Raw genomic sequence first — 26,891 nt, forward strand, 5'->3', positions numbered from 1 at the left:
GAAAAATTTAATCACTCCGTCGCAGAGGCCACTAAAGGCTGCTTTTTCGTTGCCCACATACCGACGAGAAATATGTAAATGGAGAGGAGTCGCTGGAAAAGATACGCAGAGAGCTTTTTCACAGATGTTTCCAAGCTAGGAGGGAAGATTTGAGAGGGAATTTTCTGTAAGGAGCTCTCCGTCCATCTTAACTTTAGGATTTCAGTCTTTTTTAGAAGTCTGAAATAACATCAAGCTACTTCATCATCAGACTCATTTGGGTGCCTGATCATAGCGGAATCGCTGGCAACTGCAAAATCGATAAGCTAGTCAGAGGGGACACCCTTGCCGCACTCATATCGGAACAGGACCGAGTTGGAACTCCATTGGCGCCTTGTGTTCTAGCACGCACCAACGACCAGGTTCCTTTAATATTGCCGTAATCGTAGGGGTTCTTACTGAACACTGAAGAAGGGTAAGTAAGGTGGCACCAAGCGCCATTGTCCAGCCTTTGCAAGACTGAGGTTGAAACACATCGGCAGTCTTACCATCGGTGAGCCAGAGGACATAGCCGAAGCTGACATTAGCCGTCTCAACAAAATTTTGATGGACTCCAAGTGATTTCGAAAAGTTGGAAGAAGAAACTTTGCCATGATTAAGAGAATAAAATCCAATGCTCTTTTTAACAAAACCAATGCTCTTCTTTATAAACATAACCTTAACGGCTCCATATACACAGAAGAATTGCTCTTATTCGCATTGCATTCGTAAGTACCACTAAATTTGCCCAAATTTAAAATTTTATTAAACATAAAAGATAACCGTACATTTTTTTTAAACAAATTAATATGTTTTTTCTTTTAAATATCCACTTTGTCGCGTGGCAATAAAAGGCTTCCTCATATTTTTATACACCTTTTTTATACTATTGTATGTATGTGTGCGTATGAACTGCTCTCAGAGCTACTAAAAATAAAGTTTTTACTTCAAAAGTACTTTTAGTGCAATTTAGATGAAATATGGCAAATGCGGACAACACACTTTCTTTATTACCTTTAAATAGGCAATAACTTTTTTGCAACCAATGGACTGGCCATAAAATGTTCATATAAATACGCACACAGCCATACAAATATAAAAGTGTAAAAGTACAAATGCATAACTGTGGCGCTTAACCATCATAGCGGTGCGACGAAAAACAGCAATTCCCGCGAAACGGCCAAATAAGCGCCGAAGCAGCTGCGTGTACTTACACAACAATGCAACACAAGCTACAAAAAATATATATGTATATGTATCTATATGTGTAAAAGGGATTGCAGTTGCAAAGGCTTGTAGTGGAGGCATATGCAAACACATGTACCCATTTTTATGGTATTTATGTGCAGTTGTACCGTTATAACCGCAGTTACATGCCATCGCCATTGTTTACTGTAATCGTAAGCGTTGGCTTGCTGCAATTTTCTTGCTAAATCGGTTTTTGCCATAAACAACTAAGTCAAATGTCTGTGTGTGGGTGATTGGCTATCCAAGTGTGCTATTAGGGAACGAACTTACATATATACATAGATACATTATGTGTTAGTAAGTTTATAGACTTAAGGGTGCCTTGAAATCTGAAACACTTAAGTTTTTAACCTTACAACAAACCACTAAGCTGTCTGATGGATTTAAATGTCTTACCAGCGGATTTTAGTTTTCGCTTGCCGCTTTAGATGCAATAATCGATTCAGTTCTGATCAATTTGTCAGCTGATCAATTATTGATAGCATTCTTAGCCAAGCAGCGTAGGACCAGCTGAAAAAAGAAAACATTTATGGAAGTAGGGTGGACGTCTGATGGCGCGCATAGGCCTTAAGGTGGCTCCTTGTGAATTTCTTACACAAGTCGCCAATTAGCTAAATGGCTGAAATTTTGTTTATTGTTAGAGAAATCACTGCAGACGAGCCATGTTTAGTTAGGTAAATCTAATAAGCGCTTGGCTTATAGCTATCCTCATCAATATTCTCTAATATCAATTCAAGGAGACACATTCAACAGCTAAAAGTATCTGCTATACCGAATTATTTGCTAAGAGTAATGGTCGATTACTACAGAGTTAATATCTGCGTGGACAGCCAAGCAGCAATCACGGCTTTAACCTTGTTTCGCATATCAGCCAGAAGTGTCTTGGAAAGTAGAGCAGCAGTGGAGAGTATCACCAAAAGCAAGCGAGTTAACTTCTACTGAGTGCCAGGTCACAAAGGCATCGAGGGCAATGAGATAGTGAACGCGGAGGGCAAAGAGTGGTGTATGGCTGTCACCCGAATATGTGATCAACATTGGAAAACCCATGCGCAGTCTATACGACGATCTGGATAGGTGCATGGTAAGGAAAATCAAAACGCGATCGAACGATCTAACTGGGTGCAAAACTGCAAAAGTCATGTGTAAAACTGTAGATCGGAAATATAAAAAATTCCTACTGCCACTTGATAGTTGGTAAGTAAGAACTTGATTGGAATACTCACTGGTCACAGTTTCTAGAAAACTGCAGAAAATGTCAAGAGCAAGACACCAGGAAAACAATAAAGCTTCGCTTGTGCAAACTTCTTTTAATACAGTTCTATGTGATCCAAGAGTTGTCTCCTAACAGACACAGGACACCTACCAATATTTACAAGCAAACACTTTAGGAAATAATTGAATGGAAAAACCTTCTCGAAATAGACATAATGAATAAGAAAAAGCAGTTCGTCCATAAAAAATTATTTTACTCAATTACGGCGTTTAAGCTCATAGTTGCTTTCATAAATGTATTATATAAGAATCCATTGAAATTGTTTATAAGAATAGTTTATGAGAAATTCTCCGCCATCATCACTCGTCGTAAATTCTAAGACTAACGCTGCTATAAGAAATGGTCCTAGAAGACAGACTTTGTTTTTTTTTACATACCTATGACCTTGTCTCTTGTTAACCAGTAAAGCCCTTATGACTCTCTAAAATCTTAATATCTCTAATTTATAATGTTAATATTATATCAAATATTGTAGAAATATTTCATTGAGGTCTTTTCAAGTACTTCTCGGTTTTAGTGTAGACAACTCAGTATCACAAAATTATATATTTAAAGGCATAATTGAAAGCTTGCAAATTGGTCTGACCCACTTAGCGGAGCCTCTAAATACGCCAAGGCCAAACAAGTATTTGGTGCAGTAGCGAATGTATTGTATGGTTGATCGAATCAAGTGAATACTCGTATATACGAATACATTTCTGTTTGATACGAGTGCTCGGGTGGTGTAAGTACTTGATTACAACGTGGTTTTCATAGTTTAACCTCATTTCATGGATAATCTGTTTAAAGAATTAAAAATATCTAATACATTGTTCCAAACAATAAAAATTACACGTTTGTATTTTCTAAACAATTTGAAAACTTCTCAACGAAATTTTCTATTTATCAAAAAGTACCAGTCATAGATCGAATCCCCACGAAAATTTAATTCTGGCTATTCGTGACTAAATATCATCCCTCAGAACGAGTCTACACATAATTTATTTTTAATATTGAACTAGTATACCTTAAATTATTTCATAGGTTTCCTCATTCATCTTTCTTTTTACTAATTGTATTAATCTGTACTTTGGAACTCGTCTTAATTTCGGAAAGAAAAGCTTGTTCTCTCTCCTTTTCTATACCTATCACTATACTATATCTATTTAATTATGCCAGTCTATTTATACCAGTTGTTTATTCGATTAGTCACTTTGAAGCTCTTCATAAGAAGGATAAGATGTGTTTGCAGATATAAAATACAAAAAATAAGTATGACAATTTATTAATTTACTAATTTTTCTTCTAAAAATATTGTCTTTTGAAATAAATCCTAATATAAATATTGATATAGACTTCTCTTAACTAGTTGGTCTGCAGTCTTTATATAGGTATTTTTAGTTATTCTTTATTTTCCTAAAGTTTCAGAAAAAGTTATTGTCCCTAAATGGAAATTAGTTTCAGACTTTATGAGCCCAAATCAGCTGCACCTTAAATTAGACTACTGAAATTTAATAATTCGATCCGATAGCCACACCAGCTGTTTTTCCGTCAACTTTAAACTGCATCACCGCTATTTTAATTGTTTTCAAGCATATTTTACCAACATAAATCGCCAAGTGTTGCCTTCCACTTCAGCATTGCGGCGAAACATAAGACTTGTGGCTAGCCACTCTTTAACAGTCCTTGCTGGTGGCACAATACTCGCTGCACTTTAAGTTAACTCGGCCACAATTTCGTAGAAACAACTATATAGATGTGCACATTCACGTTCATCCACTTCTGGCCCTTTGACTTCTCTGAGCTGACTGTGCCGCTGGTGCATTGGCGTTCTGGAAAATTTTCACTCCCGCTGTTGGCACTTGCATCGGCACTCTTTACCAAGCACTTTACAAGTAAACTCATATACATTTCTATAAACAATTCATGGTAAGCTGAGACTCGCATACCTTTCTCATTCTACGTTTCTTCGAAATTTCACTTGCTTCAAAGTACTCTGTACTTGCTTTTTTCCCACACCACCGTTTTGTAATGAAACTTTCTCCTCAGCGGCAAGTGTTAACCAACAAAAAACTGCTAAAGCACTTCTAATTATAGTTTTATTTTGACTTTTTTCTCGAAAGATTTGTTGTTTTATAATTTTACTTGAATACGAAAGCACTAAGCGAGTTGTTTGTGTTTTTTTGAGTTTGTTTACGCTTTTACATGGCGCCGAGTAGACGCAAAGACTTTAAAGCTTTTAAGCATTGCTTTGCATCACATATATATGTAAGTACATTTTGAGCGTTTAAAGTCAAGTCAATTGCTAAAATGTTATATTTACATAGCTAAACTATCAATACATTCTAAACTGTAGACCACTGTTTGCTTGAAGGATCACGTGATAGAATTTCCAGTACCTCTCCCTTGAACATAGCCACAAACTCTCTTTTTCTCTGATATACATAAATTAGTGGACAATGCACTCTTTTATCGTTAAAGTTTATTTATTTCCCTAAATACAGAAGAAGCTGCTTGGAGTCTCTGAATTCGAAAAGTTATTAACGGATCAATAAAAACCGACTTATTTGATTGGAATAGAAGCTTTCTTATAAACATTGCTATTACTCTAGAGTATGAGCTTTTAAGCAACTATTGAATATTATAATGGTAATCATGATCGTGTCATTATACCCTGAACAGGGTATAATAAGGTTGCCACTATGTTTGTAACACCAAAAAGGAAAAGTGGGAGATATATAAAGTACATATATAAATAATCAGCGTCGATTAGCCATGTCCGTCTGTATATACACGAACCAGTCTCTTAGTTTTTGAGATATCGACCTGAAATTTTGCAGACGTCCTTTCCTTACCAAGATGCTGCTCATTTGTCGGAAGAGCCGATTTTGAACAACTATAACATGCATATAGCTTTCATACAAACCAATCGAACTCAAGTCCTTGTGAGGAAAACTTTTTTGTTTGACAAGTTATTTTTACGAAATTTTGCATAGAATATTACCTAAGGCAACGCTGCAATCTTAAAAGAAATCGTTCAGATCGGTCAACTAAAGCAAATAGTTGTAATACAAACTGACCGAACAAAATTGAGTCATTCTAAGGAAAACTTATTTGCCAAGACAGCTACACGATATTTGGCGTAGATTATTATCAAAGGCTTACTTATACTTATACTTTTTTTGAATAAAAATCTTAAATGATTTCTCTTCAGATTTTCCACTGACTTATTCTCTTTTCGTTCTAAATATAATTCAAAGCTGCAGTAATCTATCTTACCTTTACCTAACCTCAGCAAACCTAACCTTTATTCATCTCACTCTCTCTCTCTCTCTCTCTCTCTCTCTCCCTGCCTATCTTGCTCTTAAATCTTTTTCTCTCTATCTCTATAATGCTATATATATAATAAGGCATCCCATTTATTTTCTTTCAGCATATTTATTCTACTAAATTAGAAATTTCCATTACCTCCGCCAGCACTTTGTATTATATATTAAAATTGCACGATCCTTTCAAGGCAAGCATTATTTAGGGAAAAAAATATTATTTAGCATAAAATAATGTACCAAACAGTTGTAAGAAAGAAAACAGGAAAAGGAGAATCAAGCGCTGCAGCCTCACCGGAAATTACCGAAACAGAAATATAAAAATTAGTATAACAAGGTTTTCGATAAAGAAACAAAAAAACCACTTCTTAAACACTATTCTTTACTATGTATTTACAATATTTTTTTACATTGTTGCTATCTAAACTCGCATAATTTGAGATAAACTGGCATAAATCCAAACTAACTGAGCTGCGAATTATGCCGTCTGCATAAATCACCCATAAATAACTTATAAAACATTTTCCATGCAAACTTATTTACATACTCATATAATCTAATTTAGCTATTTACGCCACTGCATTTTCAAGTCAATATTTCTAAGAGTTAGTCGCAACACATTCAAATTTCATTCCTCAACGCCTCCAGCTAGATCGCTCGTGCTAAAAATATAACTTTAATCTTTGTGAAATTATATTATAAATTGTAGCGAATGTAGCTTTCCGCAGGAGGGAAAGTAATCCAATTGCACTCTGTTAGTTAACCATAACATGAATATACAGTTTATAAGTTCGTACAACAATTATCAAAGCGTAGCAGCTAAGTGTCTACGAAACTACGGCTAGCAAGACAAGTTGTTGGCGAAGCACGATGGTTTTGTGAGGCAGCATGTCGGAATGTAATAAATCCAATTAGCCGTAGCTATTTTCGGATTTTGAAGACACTCTTAAGTTGCAGATGTTATGAGAGATTATTTTAAGTGCGTTAATATTTGTTCATACTCTCGCAACATGTTGCCACTATAGACTAAATAATAGTTTTGTTCAACTAATGATTGCTTGTAGCACCTCAAACTAATCGACGATATGACGATACGAGTTAAATTCCTATAAACTTATAATTTTCCTAATAAGTGGTTTTAGTCCGTATTCCAATAGGTATAATATACCTCACAAAACACTAGACTTAATATGTCAGCATATCAACAATACTCACTTAGAACACATACTCATACAAGCGCGGCTAAAATTTAAATTGCATCAAGATGTCCGAATAAAAATTTGCACAAATAGGTGCCTTTGCCTTGAGCGGCACATTCGAAGAGAAAGTATTGAAATAACTGAAAAGTGGACCTTGCTGTAAGCGGAGACCTCCCTAGACTTCTTCCGATTTACCCTGGGCCAGAAAGGCCTTATGACTTTACAGCTGCTGGTAGTTGACCAACGCTGGCTGAGTTAGTCTGAGGCTCAATAGTCCACAAGAAGCCAACTGAACTCCTAAGCGTTCCGATTCTGCAGCTATTGAGACTGAAGTACCTGTCCTACCAAGCTTATTAGCTTTACAGTTTACCGCAACATCGCTGTGGCCAAGAATCCAAACCAGTGTGATCGTAAAATAACTCGATGCTAGAGATAAGGCGTTTAGACATCTCTTCACTAGTCTTGAGCGCACAGTCAGTGAACTCAAAGCTGATATCGCTGCCCTACTAACGGAGTGGATAGTCGCCACTGTAAAGGAAGCTGCGCAGCGGAGCGTTAGATCTACTGCTACCTTAATGGCAGCCACCACCGCTTGGGAAACGCTGCAGTGGTCAGAAAGCCTAAACCTGGAGCTGGAGGAAGTTCCCGACAGTTTACTCCTCCACCAATCTTCCTACAAGCTTTATATATACTCGTATTAATCGGTAATATCAATAAAATTGCGTGAAAATATTTTCTGGCTGTTGATATTAATGAGTTGTCTTCTCTTAAACGGTACCGCTTCCTCGACGCCGACAATAAGTTAAAAATGGGCAAGGACTGTTCATACGACAATCGAGTCTACGTAACCTGAAGAAACGGACTTACATGCGATCAGCAACTGCCAACTCGGCGGCACTCCTAAATTATTTCAGTAATAATGTTTTTAGTTCAACAAACGATTGTTAATAGCTACATATATGACTAGCAGTCTAGATCCCGATTTCAGATATTTTTCACGGCATCTAAATGTTAATTCTTAAATACTTTTCCGATATTCTCTCTATGAATGTCCATTTCATTAATAGTTTACTGAACCAGGCAGCCAATAAAGCAAATACGCTACCAGTATCGCTGCAATCAGTTGCCTTGCCATTTACCGAACTCGAATAAATACATTTGCAAGCCTCATTCATTTTTTAATCTAATTTGTAACTTTTTTATGAATTCCATTTTATGCCTTTACAGACATCCTAATCGACATGCATCGGTGCGTGTGAGCGCCTCTCAACCACAATTGGGTTACTCTACAAACGGTGGCACGGCGGGTGGCGCGCTGATCAACAGCGGCGGCGGAAACGACACTAACCTACGAAAGGATGTCATTAGCAGCATCACCGGCAATACGTCCAACAACAATGGCAGTAATAGTACATTACTATCAAAGCAGCACGGTGGCACTTGTGAGCAGAGCACACAAACACCCGAGTCCTTAATGCGTGAAACACGACGCCACAAGCTGAAAGCATTTAAATTCTCACTGAATAATGTTACTACGCCAGCGTTGAATTTGCGGTGAGCACTATGCATGCATGCATATTCGTGCTTATGCGACTAGCACGCAGCTAGGCACTTATGCGTCGCGCATCTAATTATATTGCACAACCCTGATTTAATTTGTGTTTCTATATCCTTTAATTTTGTCGGTTTCTCTCTCTCTCTCTTTCCCACTCACTCTTTTTCTTTCCTTGTGTAGCTTCCTAAATAATCGCAACAAACGCAATAGCTTATCCGCCAATGCAGTGGCCACCGAACAGAAAGCTACCAAAGTACTCGGCTTAGTCTTCTTCACCTTTGTCCTTTGCTGGTCACCGTTTTTCATACTGAACATCATTTTCGCCGCTTGCCCCACATGTCAGGTGCCCGAACATGTTGTGGACACATGCCTCTGGCTCGGTTATGTTTCATCAACAATAAATCCCATTATTTATACAATTTTTAATCGAACATTTCGTGCGGCTTTCATACGGCTACTAAAGTGCAATTGCGAGCGGTAAGTGAACAATTCAATTTTGACTATACACTAATTAACGTTACAAATGCGTATTTAATGTAGAATTATATTCGATTGGAATATATTATCGCGAAAATTATCGATTTGGTTGTTTATATCAGTGGAATATTATGTGGGTTACTTATGTTTATACCTTCTTCTACAACTGATTTGCTAAAACTCTTTTGCTCTTTTTGGCATTATTCTTAGCGAAGGACTGTGTTTCTAGCTACTTAAGCAATACAGGTCTTAGAAAAATCTTCCTTAAAAATAATTTAATTTAGGATTTGAGCCGTGAACAAAATTCATACAGGTTATTTTAACATTACATCATGTAACATCCATTAACCCAGAAGCTTTGTTATGTCTTCCTGATATTAACGGATTGAATGAGAACTCTTGGCGCGGTTTGACATTTTACTGTAACCCATTTTAAAAGTAGTTTGGCAAATTTGGATATATACTGTTACAACTTATCAAACTTATTTGTTTAATGTTTATCCGAGTTTTTGTTTCCGTATATTATTTCTACCCAATACTAGGAATACAATCGAAAAATTGGCATTGGCTAAAAAAAAAATATTTATGTTAGTTTCAGATACCATAGATTATTAACACAGCGAAGATTACAACCTGCTTTTAGCGAAGAATTTGACCTATTGCTGTAAATTCGAAATAATTTCACCTGCGGACTCTAATTACTAACAGCTTAGGAGAATTTTTGTGTCTGTAAATGAATATATTAGAATTTTATTAAGCTTTATCACAGATATATACTCAAAAAGAACCGACCAATGAACGGGCAGGGAAATTACGCAAACAATTTCTTTCACTGTTCTGAATATTCGTGTTTTTAGTTTTAGCAAGGGATATGATAATAAGTTTAAGGCTCCATAGCTGTCAGTTAGCCAGAAAGTCAAATTAAAAAAAAAATTCAGAAGGCTCAAAAACTATTAAAATCATCAAGTAGTTCCACAGAGTTCCTTCTTTTGTCCCAAAACAATTTAGTCAGAATAAGAAGCTCCAACGTTGGTTACAATTCTTTTGAATTTCAAACAATCTATCAGGACCTGACTGCTAACAACTAAATGACTATTCAGTGAGTTTTGAGTTCAACTCGCAGTCAAAAGAAAACTCCTAAACTGTACGGACATAATTAAAAGCGATCGCCATTCGCAGACGATATCAAGTTCCCAAATATATAATATAGATGTTATAAAAAAAAATTATTAATAAAATCCACCAGACATTTATAAAATATTTGTACATACTCTCTTCCATATTTCCACAATTTTTAATTTAATTTATGAAACTTGCAGGATAAGTTTTATTAAATTATTTTGTATTTTACAGTTACACAACCGTTATATGTACATATGCAAATGCATTTGTTGTAATGTAATAAATGTAGATTTAGTTTAAATAAACTGATTTCTCTTTTTTCAACTCTCCATTGCTTCGCTTCTCTCTCTCTCTTTACAGCTCCGGTCGGCCGTCACGCTATCGTTCCGTCACCGAAGGACGCGGCGCATTAAGTCTGTGCGCTCCATCCGCCCTACCATTAGCCATTTCATTTCAAGGTGCACCTTTGATGACACCATCAACCACAAATGCAACACCGTTAAGCGATTTTCGTGGCAGCTATACGATTACAGATGATGAGTGTTAAAATGGAGATGCACTCATTTGCCTGTCGTGTGAGCTGACTGCAAACAGACCAGCAATTATTATTTTAACTGAAAATGACAACATAAATATGCGAATTGACGTTATTCAAGGGGGTGAAATTATGGTGAAATGACGAAACGAACACATACATATGTAACTAGTGTTACCTATGCATACATACATATAAATGTATACGAGTGGTGCGTGTGTGTGATGCCAAATGAATGCTGTAGTCGTATTGGAGTGTTGGTGAATGAATGTTCATAGAAATATATAACTCGTACCTAGTGATGCTATGTTTTCACATATAAACATAAATATTCAGATGTGGTTGCCATATATGGCAATAAGTGTAGCTATAACATCTATATAAAAATACACACAAATGTATACATAAATACAAGTAAATTGGCAGAAGTTTATTATAACTTTTCCCATGCAGTATCAACGACCAACAGTTCAAGTAGACAATTGAAAAAGTTGGTCAATTCGTGAGGAATTATTAGGCAAAGGTTGTGGCGAACTTCAGCAACAAATATGTTCGTGCTTCGAAAGCATTTATTTTAGCACACAAGTTTGCTCCAAAAAGACGGTAGTTTTGCTTGCAAAACAGGCACAGAGTATAGTAGAAGCTAGCAATGGCGAATAAGCTGCATACATTTCCACATAATAAACAAACAAAAAAAGAAACAAAAAATAAATACATAGAAAAGTTTTGTCATTTATCTTTAGTCAGTGCAAGTGGTATTTTTGGAAAACAAGGCAGATATTTTAAAACTTTAATGTATCCTATTTCGTTACAATGTAAGGTAATTTTCAATTTAGCACTACTTTGGCTGTACAATCAGCAACTCAATCAGCGGTTAACAGCTGTAACTTCGACGTTTTTACTGTTATTTTAATTAGCGAAAACAAAACACACAACAGCTGATTGCGCTGCGAATGCTAACTAACGAGTTTTGAAGATTAGGTCGTACGTATGTTGTTTTAATTTGTTTACAGTTGTAGTTGTATAATTTCACAAACTGAGTGCAACTTAGCTGTCAAAAAAAATAAAAATAAAAAAATCAATAAACATCACGCAATTAGTCAAGTCTTAATTCATAATCTAAGAAATTTTTACAACACTAGTATAAAAAACTTTCAATTAACAGTAATTGTTAAACTAACTATATAATTTACATATTTTAATTTGCGCGCAATTCACACTTAAATTGACAAAAAAAAGAATTTTTTTTAATATACCGATTTGTTAAAAAAAAAATTTTTTATATGTAAATTAAACAATCAACAGTTGAATTGAATTAACACATAAATTGCGAAAACACAACAATACTTTAGAAATGGAAACTCTTGTAAAAAATTGAAACTCGAATATAAATTGAACAATACCAATTGAGATTAATTTAAAAGTGTAAAAAAAACTAAGCTAAAACTCATTTATTTATAGATTTTCATATACTGTACCTTTACATACGACTCATAAAAAAATATTATTTGCAATTTTAATAAAATGTTTGATAATTAACAAGAATTAGCGCGCTAATGGTGAAAATTACCATTATAATGGCAAAAGAAAACTTTAGACACCTATAAACTATATATTATATGATCAGCGTGACGAGAGTGTCGATTTAGTCATGTCCTTCTGTCTATCCGTCTGTATATACGCAAACTAGTCTCTATTGAGATATCGATCTGAAATGCTGCACACTTTCAGCAAAAAGCTGCTCATTTGTCGAAAACGCCACTATCGGACAACTTTAGCGTATAGCTGCCATACAAACTAAACGATCGAAATCAGTATAGAGATTTTTTTATACCTATTTATGCTACGAAAGTGCACCTGTGAATGGTATTAACTTGATATTAAATTTTTGTTCGCTAAATTTTCTATTGAAAAATCAAATTAATATTGAAGTAATATTTGCTAAATTTCATTCGATTTGATGAAATAAAATTGAAGAATATCTAAAATATTTGCGTTTTTAGCCTTGTTTCTTGAATACATTTTCACAAAATTCAAACTGCTACGATTATACAATAACAAATATAATAAATTAAATCTTTTCTCTTTAGGCATCAATTTGGTTTAATTAACGCCTTAATAGAGTGAGCTGAGATATTTAACAATGAAATATTTCTTTTAAGAGAATAAAAGCTTTCTGTTTTTGCCTCAATGATTGACTAAAAAACATATTAGAATCGGGCAATAACGTGTGTATTTGGAAATAATAAACAATATTTTTTCGTAAAAAAAAGTGTTATGCATTTCTTTTACATGTAAAAATATTTCTTTTCAACCAGTTTCCACTCTCCGTGCTGCAAGTTTTGATAAATTTATTAAATTACATGGCAAATCAAATAATTACGTGGTATCAATTCACTACCTTCGGGTGAGATGTAAGCTCTTAAGCACTGCAGCAAATACGTAAAAATACGAATACGAGAATAGTAAAACTGCACATTAAGCAAAAACGTTAGCGCTTGTGTAAATATTTCATGTGTTTACGCTTTTTTAATGCCAATAATAGCTTGCATAGCTGTTACTATTTTTCCAATACGCTATAAATACAAAAATGCTACATATTTGTTTAAATTAGCAACAAAACGCTTAATCGCTGTATTCACACTACTTAATTGACGTTGAATGAATTATGTTTTCGCTGGAATTGAAATTGAAAAACAATCTACCATAAATAGCAATGTATACATGTTAGCGTTTGAAATAGCGCATGCATTGCATAACAAAGGTGTGCATGATTTGTAATCGAAACAATTAACAAACGAGCACGTTAAAACCTATAAATTTACTGATAACTCTGCTAGCATACTAATTGCGCAAAAACAGTGTGACGATCTATAATGAATATATGGCACAATATTTGTTAGAATGCTTGTGGGAGCAATATGCACATGTATTTATGCATCTCTTGAATGTTACTAAAATTAGCTGAGCGATTCTAAACGAGTTCAATTGAACGTGTTACTCATTTTGTATTTTTTCTTTATTCAAATAAAAGAACAAACATTTGTTCTACTACATTCTATACTGAAGATATTTCTAGGTAGGTAGTTAGGAGTGCAGCTCCTTCGCGCTCAATAAAATGGCGTTTACATGGGGATTCTTTTGTCACTCATTATCGGCAAATTCTCTTTTAGTCTCGCTCTGTGCATTCATATGAGCGAAAAGAGTCTAGCAAAGAAATTAGCAAAGGTTTGCGCGGTTCGGTTCTGCTACACTTAGAGCGTGTTGAGCGTATTTTGCTTACAAGGAATTACCATGAAAGTGGTACAACAATATTTTGAATACCCGCTATTAATATTTTCAAAGAAAATCGAAAACTCCCTAATGCACCAGAATGTATTTAATACCCGCTATTATTATTTTCAATGCCAAATGCATGGCGGGAATTCTCTAATCTATCGGAAATTATTAAAAACCCCTAATTTGTATACTCAAAATTTTTTTCTACAAAACATTCATGAATTAAATACATTTCTTGTTTTAAATAAAATATAACATAATTTTCGAACTAAATCAGCTGCGGTTAAACGAAATAAATATGAAAGCATCTTAACATTTTCTGTAAATATAAAAAAGTAAAAGTAACTACATTTTTATTATAATTATTACTTTTTATACTACTAAATATTATTAAAAATATAAATTAAATATTTTTGAGTATCTTAATTTTATCCTTATTCACGATTTTACAAAATAATTCTATTATTCTATGCATATTATACAAAGCGTGGCACCCGTCATCTCTCCACGGCGTCCCCTCGCCCACCAAAAAGCGATTTGGGCGACAAAAGACTCCATGTGTGAACTGGGACTTAGCGCTAGATGCGCCAATTTGATACAGTATCGTAAGACCTTTAAATCTTGATCTCCGTTATGTTTTACTAAATAGGCATTTAAAGCTTGGTACCTGATGGATTCCAAGAGTTCAATGTCAAGCTTGTTCAATAGAGTTCTGCACCGCAGTCAATTTTGAAGCCGTCGGTATAGATGGAGATAGTATCCTCCTCACCTACTAAACCTCTTCTCTATTCACTTCTAGAGAGTGGTGGTTGATGTTTTTTCATAGATCAAATATAGTATTTTGTTTTCGACTTAATACAAAAAAATTTCGACCTAGATTTCTACCCATTTAATTAGATATCCCAAAACTATGAATTATGAAAACAGATTAATAAGCATGGAAAACTATAAAAACAACTGCCTTTCATTGCACTCCCGGGTAATTACAAAAACAGTTAAACAGAAATGAAACTTCAACTCTCTCGCAACCACATAGGCAAACTTATTAGAAGCGACTGTGCAAAGTTTAACAACTGAGCGGGGAAAGCGTGAATTTCAGAGTAGAAAATCGGCGTCAATGGATCAAAATGAAAAACATAAAACCAACAACAAAACTTTTAGTAAAATTCTGCGAATAACTGAGAGTTTAATTAATTAGTGATTTATGTTGGTAATGAACAGAGGAAGAACAGCGGAAGGGGAGTGTTAAGGAAGCCAAATAAATGAACCGAAAATAAAACATAGCAGTAATCAGCTTAAACAACACTTTGACTTAATATAATACAATATTGCACTTTCATGAATTACATAAGAAAACAGTTATTTATATTTGTATATGTGTCAATGTGTTTGTGTGTTTGTGTATATGAGTCTATGTGTTTATGTGATTGTGTGTTTTTGCTTTTATGCAATTATATATATTGTATGTGGGCGTGTAAGTTGGGTTACGCAAAAGTGCAGCTTTGTAAAGAAGAAGACAAAAGCAAAAGCATAAGCATTCACTCATCTCAACCAAAAAAGTGTACGAAGGCAGTCACTTCAAGATTTACTACTAAAGAATATCAAATTATTACTGTAATATTTACGCCTATTTTATATGTACTTATGTATGTAAGTGAAAATCTAAATTTAATATGAGTAAATGTACCTCTCGACTTGCTATAAATACGTATATTACATTTATATGTAAATATGCTAAGGGCATAAGCAAATTGAGTATAAGAAATAGTGTTAAAAATAGTAGTTTGGTGTTAATAAAGGTGTTCAACAAATATTGTTGTAGCCCTAAATAATTTTGGTGGAATATATATAGGTATATTTATATTAGCAAAGATTTTGTTGTAATTTGTTAAGCTAAATTCCCTTATGTACTTATACACATTAGCGTGTCCGTTATTTTCTAAGAGGGTTTTTTTTTATTTCTTTTGTAAACGCCCCCTGAGGTTATAGTTGTTGTCTTAAAAAATTATCCAAGGTAAAGAAGTTCTTTTTTTTCAACTGTGCATACATTGTTTTACTTTTCCCATATATTTTATATGGAATTTTTTGATCTTTTGCAATATAGTTTTTATCTCCAAAGCAAATAAACTAAAACTATAAAGAAGTAATATTGTCATACAAAATTGTTGCACTCTACAGAAAATGTCTTAATGATTTTTTTTAAATTTATATCCATGTATGCATTAATTGTGATATATTCATATAGAACACCATGTCGTATGAGCAACACATAATATATTGTATAAATCACTTGTATTAATGTTTAGGTTGAATCCGTATTTTTAAGACAAAAGCTAAAACTTCAAAAGGCGTTTGCCAAAAACAATCAACTTAGAAAATAACGAACATACATAGACACACAAGACTTAAATTTTTACTAGAATGTTCTGCTAGCGAATTTAATAAAAATGTATGACCGTATAGACATACAGGTATGTATCTGTGGTCACAAAGCTGAACCGCTCGAGTTAAGACTATATTGTTATTAATTCATTTAATTATTATTAATTCATTTAATTATTATTAAATATTGAATTAAATTATATATTTATTGGGAACGATTTGTTATGAACAAATGAATAATAAATAATTTATAGTTATTAATATCTCTACAGCTCATTGTTTTAATCTAAAATAAATCTTTTCAACTTGCCCACAAGGGAAGCGAGTTAAGCTGTTACGTTTTGTAAATGATAGAATTATATACTTTATATTCATTAAACTACAAATATTTGCATTTTTCAGTTGAAAGTATTGTATTTCTTATCAACTAATTTAAGTATTATAGTTATTATAAACAATATAATATTTTTTACTAAAGCAACATTTTTTAACAACGTTCAAAGAGCAAATTTATATATTTTTAATTTGATGCCTTAATTGTAATATTAATGTTAAAAACCAAAATAAATATTTAAAAAAAATTTAATTTTTCATTAAATTTTTTTTTTAAATAAATGATTATAAAGTTATTCGTTTTTAATTACAACATTGATAATTGTTTTATTTTTACTTTATAGTCACTCATGTCAAACTCTGCTCTCGTTTCCTTACACTGAAATCATAAAATGACTCGTACACAATATGAAGTTACTATACCAGATCTTTCTTTTGATTTGGTGAAAAAATACATGTTACATAGATTAAAATCGTAAATGAATATATGGATATATATATAAAGACTTATTTTTAAATTTTTAAACTCTCACAAAAGGCAACAAGCAATTGCTATAAACGCTGGAAGGTAGGAACAAAAATCAAAATGGGTTCAACCCCTAATTCCTAAATAAAAAATTCAAAGAAAAGCATAACATTTTTTATTAAAATATTATTCTTATAAGTTATCATCATGAACTTTCGCTACGTTTTCTCAATAAAATTAAAGAAATCAAGAAAAAATGTACGAAAAAATTTAAGTACTCTGATTTTTTGGGGAGAAATTCCTCACACTATTTTACATCAAACGTACTCCAGGAAACTATAAATAATAAGTATTATAAGCAACTCCTGGCAACATCGCTGAAAATGATTTTTTATGGTTAGAATAAGCGAGCCATTGATTCATAATAACCAAAAAATGCGAATGAAGCAAAAACTTTGAAACTTTTTGTTATTTTGCTTTGCTACTTAATACGATTTTAAGTTTTAGTATTTTTACGATGGACAAATATAATGAAATAAAATTTCAATCTTCGCTTTCTTTCTCTACATATTTTTTTAATTTACCTGGTAGCCATTTAACAATGGGTCTCCTAAAGGCTCTTCCTGGCAGCCATAATAAAGAAATTAAAATTACAAATTATTAATAAAAAAAAACGAAATATATTTATATTAATATATTAAACGAAAGCTGATGTTATTGTATTCAAACACATAAATAATTAGTAGCAATAGAATTGTTAATACTGAGTTCATTTATTTAATTAAGTACCATAGTATTGGAAGCAGTATATATGTATGTAGATGTATTTATCATTTGAATTACAATGATTTAGTTACCGTTACACGCAGCTATGTTATTAAAATTAGTAGGTGTAATTAGGTAAATGCTTACCATAATAGTGTCTATTAGTTTAGAAATGTTGTGTATGTATGTTTATATGGCTCATGTATGTATATGTGGCTCAATTACTATAAAGCAAGAACAAGCATAATAAAATATACATAAAAATTGATAAAAATATAGCATGCGTATTTTTATATTTATGGAAAATAGTTTCGAATTAATAATGCTAATAGCTGGCTAGTAGTTAAGCTAAGGCTCAGATAGTAACGTAATGGTCAACATTTTTCGACATTTCAATCATACGTTTTAAACAATATCTTTTAACAAGATTCTTAAGTGATAATCTTGCTTCTCAACGCAAATATTCTACCAGTAAGCAAATTCTTAAAGGTTAGATTTAGGGGCAGGTGCTCTGTGATGATCCCTACAATATTACTAAGTTCCTTTCTAGCAGCTTTAAAGAAGCCGAATGGTCTAGGGCCGCTTAGGAGAATTGTGTGTTCCTAGTGTACCCAGACAGGAAGCTTTCGTCTAGGCTTCATTGCCTTATGAAACTCTTAAATAAGCTGAAGGGTATAGGGCCAACTCGTCTGCCTTTTCTTTTTCTACTGCCTATTACTGAGTATACTGTTCAAAAAAAAAAATTCTTGAACATGCTGGTTAGAGCAGAAGCCCACTTAGCACCTTTTTTAATACTAGTACAATGTAATGCCTCAATCATTCCATCCCTATGTCTATATATACGCCAACTAGTCCCTCAGTTTATGAGATATTGATCTGAAATTTTGCACACGTCCTTTTCTCCACAAGAAACTGCTCATTTGTCGGAACTGTCGATATCGCACCACTGTAGCATACAAGTATAGCTCCGTACAAACTCAGAGATCAATATTATATCCTTGTATGAAAAACTTGTATGGTTGATGAGATATCTACACGAAATTTGGTGTGAGTTACTATCTCAGACAACGGTACAATATAGCATACCTTACGTAAGTGGTGGTTTTATTAGCACTTTTGAACTTTCTGATTTTTCATTAGCTCTTTCAAAGAAACAGGGAGAAATCACCTCCAAGCAAGATAGCAATGCCAGCGGTCAAGACATGCGGCCACTCGTTTGTCAACCCCAAAATGCGGACGATGAGATACGACAACCTTGCCATTTAATTTTATTACGAAATCATTAGCAATTGAACTGCTTTGAGTCATTGTTGTTGTTGCTGTGACATCCAACGCAATCAGTAGCTATTTGATGAAGTACGTATATGTACTTGTATAAGTATGCATATACAACAAATAACTCAGCAGTTCATATAGTACACCCATCCACTTACATATATATATATTTTTATATATAGACATATAAGTGTACAAGCTGTTTCATTAAATACGAATATGTCCGTCACTTTCCGATTTCGGTCAGTTGTACATATAATATTATTCGTTTATATTGCAACGCTCGATCAGCCGTTCAAATGACATTGGAAAATATCCCCAAGACATCACAAACATAATTGCTGACACACACTTTTGCAGAAAACTATTGCCAGTGGGTGTATGCACCATTTACTATTGCATACATACTTACATACATATAAACGCTGGTACGTGGATATTAAGGCAAATAATATAAGTAAAACATCAAAAACACTTTAGTCCCGGTTGCTTGCCTCCAGCAGTGAACTTTACATTCGCACTTTTGAACAACAGCAACAAAACAGTAAAACATAGCCTAGATCAAAATTTAAGCAGAACAGACATCTATAAAGGTGAAGTGTAAACGTACGAAGAGAAAAGGAGAGAGAAACAATAAGAACTCAAGCAAGAATAACTTCGAACGAAGCTGAATTCCATATACATATATACTTGAAGGATGTTCGAGAATTGTCTTTATATATATTTCAACATAGTGTTCCAAGACCGGAGGTTTTCCTCTAGGGTCCATTGCCTCCAGCAACGCTTGAAGAAGCTGAAAGGACTATCTTTATTATTATCGTTTTATTTATTTAAAAAATTATTTTAATTTTGATTTAATTTCACTTGCAATCTAGGCGGTGAGTAATATGACGGATCTTTTTGTTTAGCATTCTAGCATGATAATTTATTTCGGGAAAATATATACATATGAATAATGCGTCACAAATTCGAGTTTATAATCTTTTGTAAATAACGGTTAATTTAGTCACTGTAGCGTTTAAGAAATGTAGAGTTTGATTTGTCATACGAGTATGTAAGATGGTGAGCTGTCAAAATAGTCAGCAGAGAAGTCGAGTTATTTAATAATTCAACAAAATTTAATTATAAACTAGCTTGCTCTATCGCAATCTATGGTGTTTGAGACTAGTAGTAAGGAAATTTGTTTTACCAAAAACTATCATTGATTGCCAAACCCCGCTTTTTTCTTACTTGTTATTATTATTGTATTTTATCAATAAAATTATATCACCAAAAAAAAATGGAGTTGTGCTGAAACGTTTCCGGGCTATAATAGGTAGTACTACTTTATCCCTTGATATGAAAGTAATAAAAATTTAAAACACAACACCCGCTAGCACCCTCATCAAAGGCAATGCGTGCACTCAACTGCACACAGCATTCTAACCGTTATACCGCTTATTTTACGTATTTTACTCAATTTACTCTCACACACTTAGTGTCTGAACTTCCGGCTTCTTTATATGTTTTTGCTTGCCTTTCGGTTTTCTTATTTTCCCTGTACGAGGTGTGTTCAAAGGAAAAGGTGAATTTTGTTTTTTCGCGGACATTGGAAGCCAATTTCAAATAATATTTTGCTTTTGACAACAGAAAAGGTTAGTCATGTTTTTGTATGTTCACCAGATTTGGCTCCCTGCGACTTTTTCCTATTCCCAAAACTGAAGAAAGAAAGAATTGAGATCATGTCAGAATCGAAGAAAAACCTGATTGCTATACAGAAAAGCGCATTTCAGAAGTGCTTCGAGGATTGGAAGAAGCGTTCGCACAAGCGTATTACATTCACGGCTAATTACTTTGAAGTGGACAAATTAGATATTCATAGATAAATAAATACTTTTCAAAAAAATTCAAAATTCACCTGTTCCATTGAACACACCTCATATTAACCTCTTACTGCTTTTTGGTTTCTGCAGAAATTGCAAATATTTTACTTTCATAGCTTTGGATTTTCTTCTTAATTCACTTTGAGTTAATTCAATCACATTTGATTCGCTATGATTTTATTTTACTCTTCAATGGTTTTTTGACGGTTCAGTGGTAGAGTGTGGTTTGGAATAAATTTACATATCGGTGAATAAGAGCTGTGGGAATTCATAGAGATTGTACTTTTGATACTATTTCAGTAAATCAGTAAAAAAAGTAAATAATAATTCAGAATTTAAATATATTATTATGCTTAAAAGTAAATAATATAAATTTATCCACGCAATTTACATATTCGAGATAAAATTTTTATTACTCGTCTAATCATTCAATAAGATAAAGATTCAGCGAAAGCAGTTCGATTTGTCAACCTTTTGTTTCTGCCCAGAAACATCCACTCCGAAAACGTGAAGCTCTCACCACTAGACTCTGCAGAAAAACATATACTGGAACAATCCTTATTGACTAAAAGAATAGCGCGAAATCATTATGTTACTCAAAGCATGTTGAAAAGTGCTATTCGTTTCCTAAGGAGCTAAAGTCCCGAACCACTATTTTAATAATGGGGGAATCAGAATCCAAAAGGCAACAAGAATAATGTTGTATCTCGAAAAACTCTTTCAATATTTTGCCACCTAACATATCTTATAGCATTACATAGCCCTGATTGAACTGTATTCCTACCATTGAAGAAACGTACATAAATAATCGGAGCATTTTCAGTTCAAATATTTGTATAGCCAAGAACACTCGAAATCAGCAAATAAAACATTCTAAACACAGTAAAAAGAATTTAACGGCGATATAAATGAACAGGAACTTTTTAAATTTAAAATTTGGTAAATATGTACTAACAAATGTATATCTTTACGCCCAAATAAACAGAGATAACATCAGGACATCCTGTACTAGTGATAACTGCACACCTGCTTAGTATACTCGCTCCAACATTCCTTTGACACTATTATCGTTCCTATTATTTGCTTACCTTCGTAAGAGATTGCTCATTAGCTTGGCACGTGACATTTGCGGAAATTGGGAAGTACTTAAACTTAACTTGCTATCGCTTTCGCATTCCTACAACATAAACAAATTAGCAATGTGGGCACAGAGCTGCCAAAGTATATAGGCAGGTAGCATGGTGTTGCAATTTTATGTGTGTTTACTCAAATATCCGGGAAACGAAGAAATTTTATTTCCACTCTTACGCTTAAATGCCACGAGTGATAAACAGTGCTGCGGTTAATGAGCAGCACTTACGCTGCGAAAACAACAACACCTAAAAACAAGACCCAAACTTAAACTTGGGCGACATTTACAAAATGTTGGTTAGGAGTTTTTGGTATAAATAACTGCTTAAATGCCTGTTAAGTAATGCACAAAATTTGAAAATTGTGTTAATGGTTCGTCCACTGAAGACTACAAGATGGATTCAAAGAATAATCTACTTACTCGCAGGCACCAAAAGAAGACACATGAGAGTTTTTCGCACAGCCGAGCCTCTGCTGCATTACAGTCAATTTAATTTTAATAAACCATTTAAACTTTTCTTCACCTTTCAAGAATTTAAATAAGTCTTATCAGTTTTTGAAATATCGATCTGAAATTTTGCTTTTCTTCTTTTCTCCTTAGGAAGCTGCTCATTTGCCAATCCGCCGATATCGGACTTCTATAGCATATAGCTGCCATACAAATCCAACACTCGAACTTAAGTCTTTGTATGGAAAACTATATTACTTGACGAGATATTTTTTCGCAATTTGGCACATATTATTATTAAAAGCAGCGGTGCGGTTCTTCAAGGAAATTTCCCTTATCGGATCAGTATAAGATCTAGTTGCAATACAAACTAAACGATTGGAATCAAGTTCTTGTATGGAATATTTTGTATTTGTGTAGGATTTTATAGCTTCGATGCAACCGAAGTTAATGCTTTTTCTTGTTAGTCATATAATTTGGAAACGATTATCTGAAATAAAGTGTTAACAACCTCAACATATTGAATTGAGACAGAACTCATAACAGATAATTTAGCAATCAATGAAATATAGTAGGATAGATCACGTGAAATATGGGTGTCTTATATATTTTTTACATTTAAGATTCTTCTATATTTTAAGATTCCAAGAGTGAAATGCGCACTGTTACAGTTTCCAGCTACTTCGCTGTGACCAGACAGTTAAGTAGATCTAATTATAATTAAATTAGTTCAGCATAATATTTCATTGGTGCAATGTGTTAACTAACAGGAATTACATATAATTTGTAATATTTATCGCTTACGCCATTTAGTAAGTGAACTTCTCAAATTATCGGCGCAAAGTCATTTACCCGCTCTCTCCGCATTTACTCTGCCCCAGTTCATCTGTAAACAACTCTAAATTGGCAATTAGCAAATGTTTGGTCTAATTTAATTTAAATGTTCACAAAGAATTTCTCTCAAATAGCTATGTGACTTATGACTGCAACGGAGCATTTGAGAAAAGGAAATAACAAGCGTACCCAAAACATGCTCTGCATAATTCTACAGACTACAGGACTTTTGCCACTGTGTGTCTACATTTTAATTGCGGTCAAAATTTTTTGTATTTAAGGTCAACAGCAAACTAAGCAATCGCAGCAAAAAAATAGCAACAATAACAACGGGCATAACTGCAGGAACAACAACAGCAAAAACTTATTTGCTCAATTATATATGGATGTATGTATGTGTGAGTGTAATAATATTGTGTCCAAGCAACGTTAACTTTTATTTCCTTCGACGCTATTTAATTCATTAGCTCTATTAAATTTTCTATCTGCAAGTATAACACACTTGTAAGCATAAACAAATAAAATGCGCACAAAATGCCAGCAAAGTGCGATACTTTAATGGCAGAATTTTCAAATGGCTAAAGTTTTTCCACAACTTAGTTGGGCATTTTGAAAAACGATTGTGCATACTAACAGTAGTATAAATGAAATATGACTAGTTTTTTGTTGTCGCCTTTACTGATTGTTGTTCCAAAAATTCCTTGAAAACTGACTTGCTTAGTTGTTGTTTCCTGCAAAATAACATTTTGCATATTCAATTCTTCTTCTAACATATTGTGCCGGGCGAAACTCTCGCTCAGAATGAAATGATTTTCTCCTAACAGCAATTGTACCTCAGTAGACGATCGCAAAATCTTGAGCGTACCTATGTCATAAATTTGGAATTAATTGTTTTAAAATTTTACAATATACGGTATTTTCTACTTTATCACAATTAATGAATAGATAGTGAAAGAATTGCAAAACAAGTAAGATAATGCTAAGGAAATACCTTCAGACGTTGTTAAAACTTTATAGTAAACATGAGAATGCGCTGTTATTAAGAGGTTTATTCTGATTTCTTACATACTGACTGATATATGCGGTACAATTTTCCTGAGGTATAGCATATCAACTAAAGGTGGGCGGTGTCACGCCCTTTGGCCAATTTTTAGATCCGAACCTATTACTATCTTTTGTACCAACTTGGTTGCGAAATTTAATGCTTATCGCGCCTTTATTAGTTTTCAACATGTCTGTTATATGGACCGTAAGTTATTGCTGTTTAGGGTGTATTTTTTTGCATGATTTTGGAAAATATTTACTTTCTGTTTACAGACCGAACCGATTTCGCTTATATTAAGTACGATTGTAAGTGAAAATTCCCTCCTTCATTTGATAGTACTAATTTTTCCAAAAAACCATTCACACAAATTCAATTAGGGTCGACTTCCCAATCGCTTTAAAAAATTTTTTTCATAAGTAATGGTATTCTTATTCCCTTATTTGATTTCACCAGTCGAATTGAGTTACACCATTAATTAGTTAGATTCGTTACTATCCAAGATCTGATGAATCGAAGACAGCTATTATGAAAGATGATCCAAGACATATAAACAAATAAAGCCCTTAATTTCTGAATTCGCAACAACAATTCATAAATAAATATTTACTGAGTTGAACAAAAATGTGTTTAATCTAAAAATGTGATTAATTCAAAATTTTGTAGGAATCAGTTGTAATTTCTTTAATTATAGTCACATCATCACACAGCTTGGAAATGAAGTACTATCAATACGTAGAACAAGTTTCAATAATCAAGCAACCGAATCTAAAAATTTGAAATAAGATTTTCTTTCGTTGAATAATGTTAACGAAATGTTTAAGAAGCTCAACAGTTCTATACACAATTCGTTTTCAGACCAGACATATTTTCATAACAATGAAGACTCAACCATGTTATACACATTTGAATTACGCAAATGGATTCAAAAGCTGTAAAAAAATTCGTTCATCAAAAAATAAACATAAATTTCGAAGTCGATGTATTGTAGGGTCGATGTATTTCAAACTTGACTAGAAATTACCAAAGCACCACCCATTGAGTTCCAAATTAAGATTAGGTTAAACTTTCCATGTATTTGCCAAATTTTCAGTGCAATTATGCATTAGAGGATACCAATGAGAACTTTGCTTAGAAAAGTTGCATGTTCCTAAATTCAAACTATCAACAACAGTCGTATACACTTGAATAAACGACAATTCATGTACTGTCGCACAATAAAGCCATTGCCGTCATTATCATCGTCAATTGCAGCATCAATGTCCACATCAACAAAATGCACGAAAACAGTATTGTAATATTAAGTGCTCAAGATGTGCAAGTTGTCATGCACTTATTCGACATATTTGAGAGTAGACATGTGAGCTTTCTAAGCCTCAGGTTTGTATATATTATATCAAAGTGGACACCCATCACACAAATCACTTACCAACGTATCGATTCCGCAGGTTGACATAGCAAAATTCAGTGACACTGGGCTTATACAGGATAATATGCAAGACATAGATACGATTCGAAACCATTTTCTGCAAGATTTTACTGCTTTACCTTCAGCTGCGCCGAAGCTATAATACCCTTCAGTGGTGCATTTTTGTATAGCGATCAGTTTTAATAACATTGATAAATCGATCGTTCTGAAACATTTGTTTGAAGATTGTAGCGTTGTCTTGCTTGTATATACTTTATAGGATCTTTAACAGTTCCGTTTGAGTTTTACAAACTTCGTGACAAACTTGGGGTATAACAACTTGGTCTAACTTTAAATGAATTCACTCAGAGATTTTCACTGCTTCGACTATATTATATGTTCCATATTACGTTATGTGTTGGATTAGATTTTATTGGTGGCGATATATGTCTATGGTCTTACACTCCCTTCTCCCTACATATAATCTTATCCAATTATAGTCTCCTTAAGGAGTTATAACCACTTTCAAGTTAGAAAAAACTGCATTTTTCGTGAACTTTTAATATTTTTTTAAGCCGTATTTTACTTGTGCATGAATGTGTCTGTCAAAAACCCAAAAAAAAAAATATTATAACAATAGATGAATTCAGATAATGATCAAAAAACAAGTCAAAATTTAAGTTTTTGTAAAAATTTACACCTTAGTCAATACGTTAACGAATTTTCACGAATTGCTTTCATTCCCAAAACTATTCGATATATGTATAAGCAAACAAACATAGATTTTTTGAAAGCCACAAGTGGATATAATCCTTTAAGCAGTGCTAGAGCGCAAGAAGAAATTTGCTGTACTTGCGTATACAAAACAAATGAAAATTGGCATATCGGCCACAAAAAACAGGACACTTTCCTCTCGACTATTTGCCTCTTTTAT

General features: G+C 33.4%; 1 protein-coding gene across 2 annotated transcripts in view; it reads left to right on the plus strand.

Annotated features, from left to right (window-relative positions):
• 5-HT2A (5-hydroxytryptamine receptor 2A) overlaps positions 1–18,235 on the plus strand; it is a 72,578-nt gene extending 54,343 nt beyond the window's left edge. For both annotated transcript variants that reach the window (XM_036378107.2, XM_070109529.1), the window contains 3 exons: positions 8,271–8,597; positions 8,779–9,075; positions 10,558–18,235. In XM_036378107.2, the coding sequence (XP_036234000.2) occupies positions 8,271–8,597; positions 8,779–9,075; positions 10,558–10,744 (811 nt within the window). In that variant the 3' untranslated portion in view covers positions 10,745–18,235. The remainder of the gene's footprint in view (positions 1–8,270; positions 8,598–8,778; positions 9,076–10,557) is intronic.
• Positions 18,236–26,891: the final 8,656 nt, after the last annotated feature.

The sequence above is a fragment of the Bactrocera oleae genome, chromosome 2 (genome assembly GCF_042242935.1).
Source record: "Bactrocera oleae isolate idBacOlea1 chromosome 2, idBacOlea1, whole genome shotgun sequence".
NCBI lineage: Eukaryota > Metazoa > Arthropoda > Insecta > Diptera > Tephritidae > Bactrocera > Bactrocera oleae.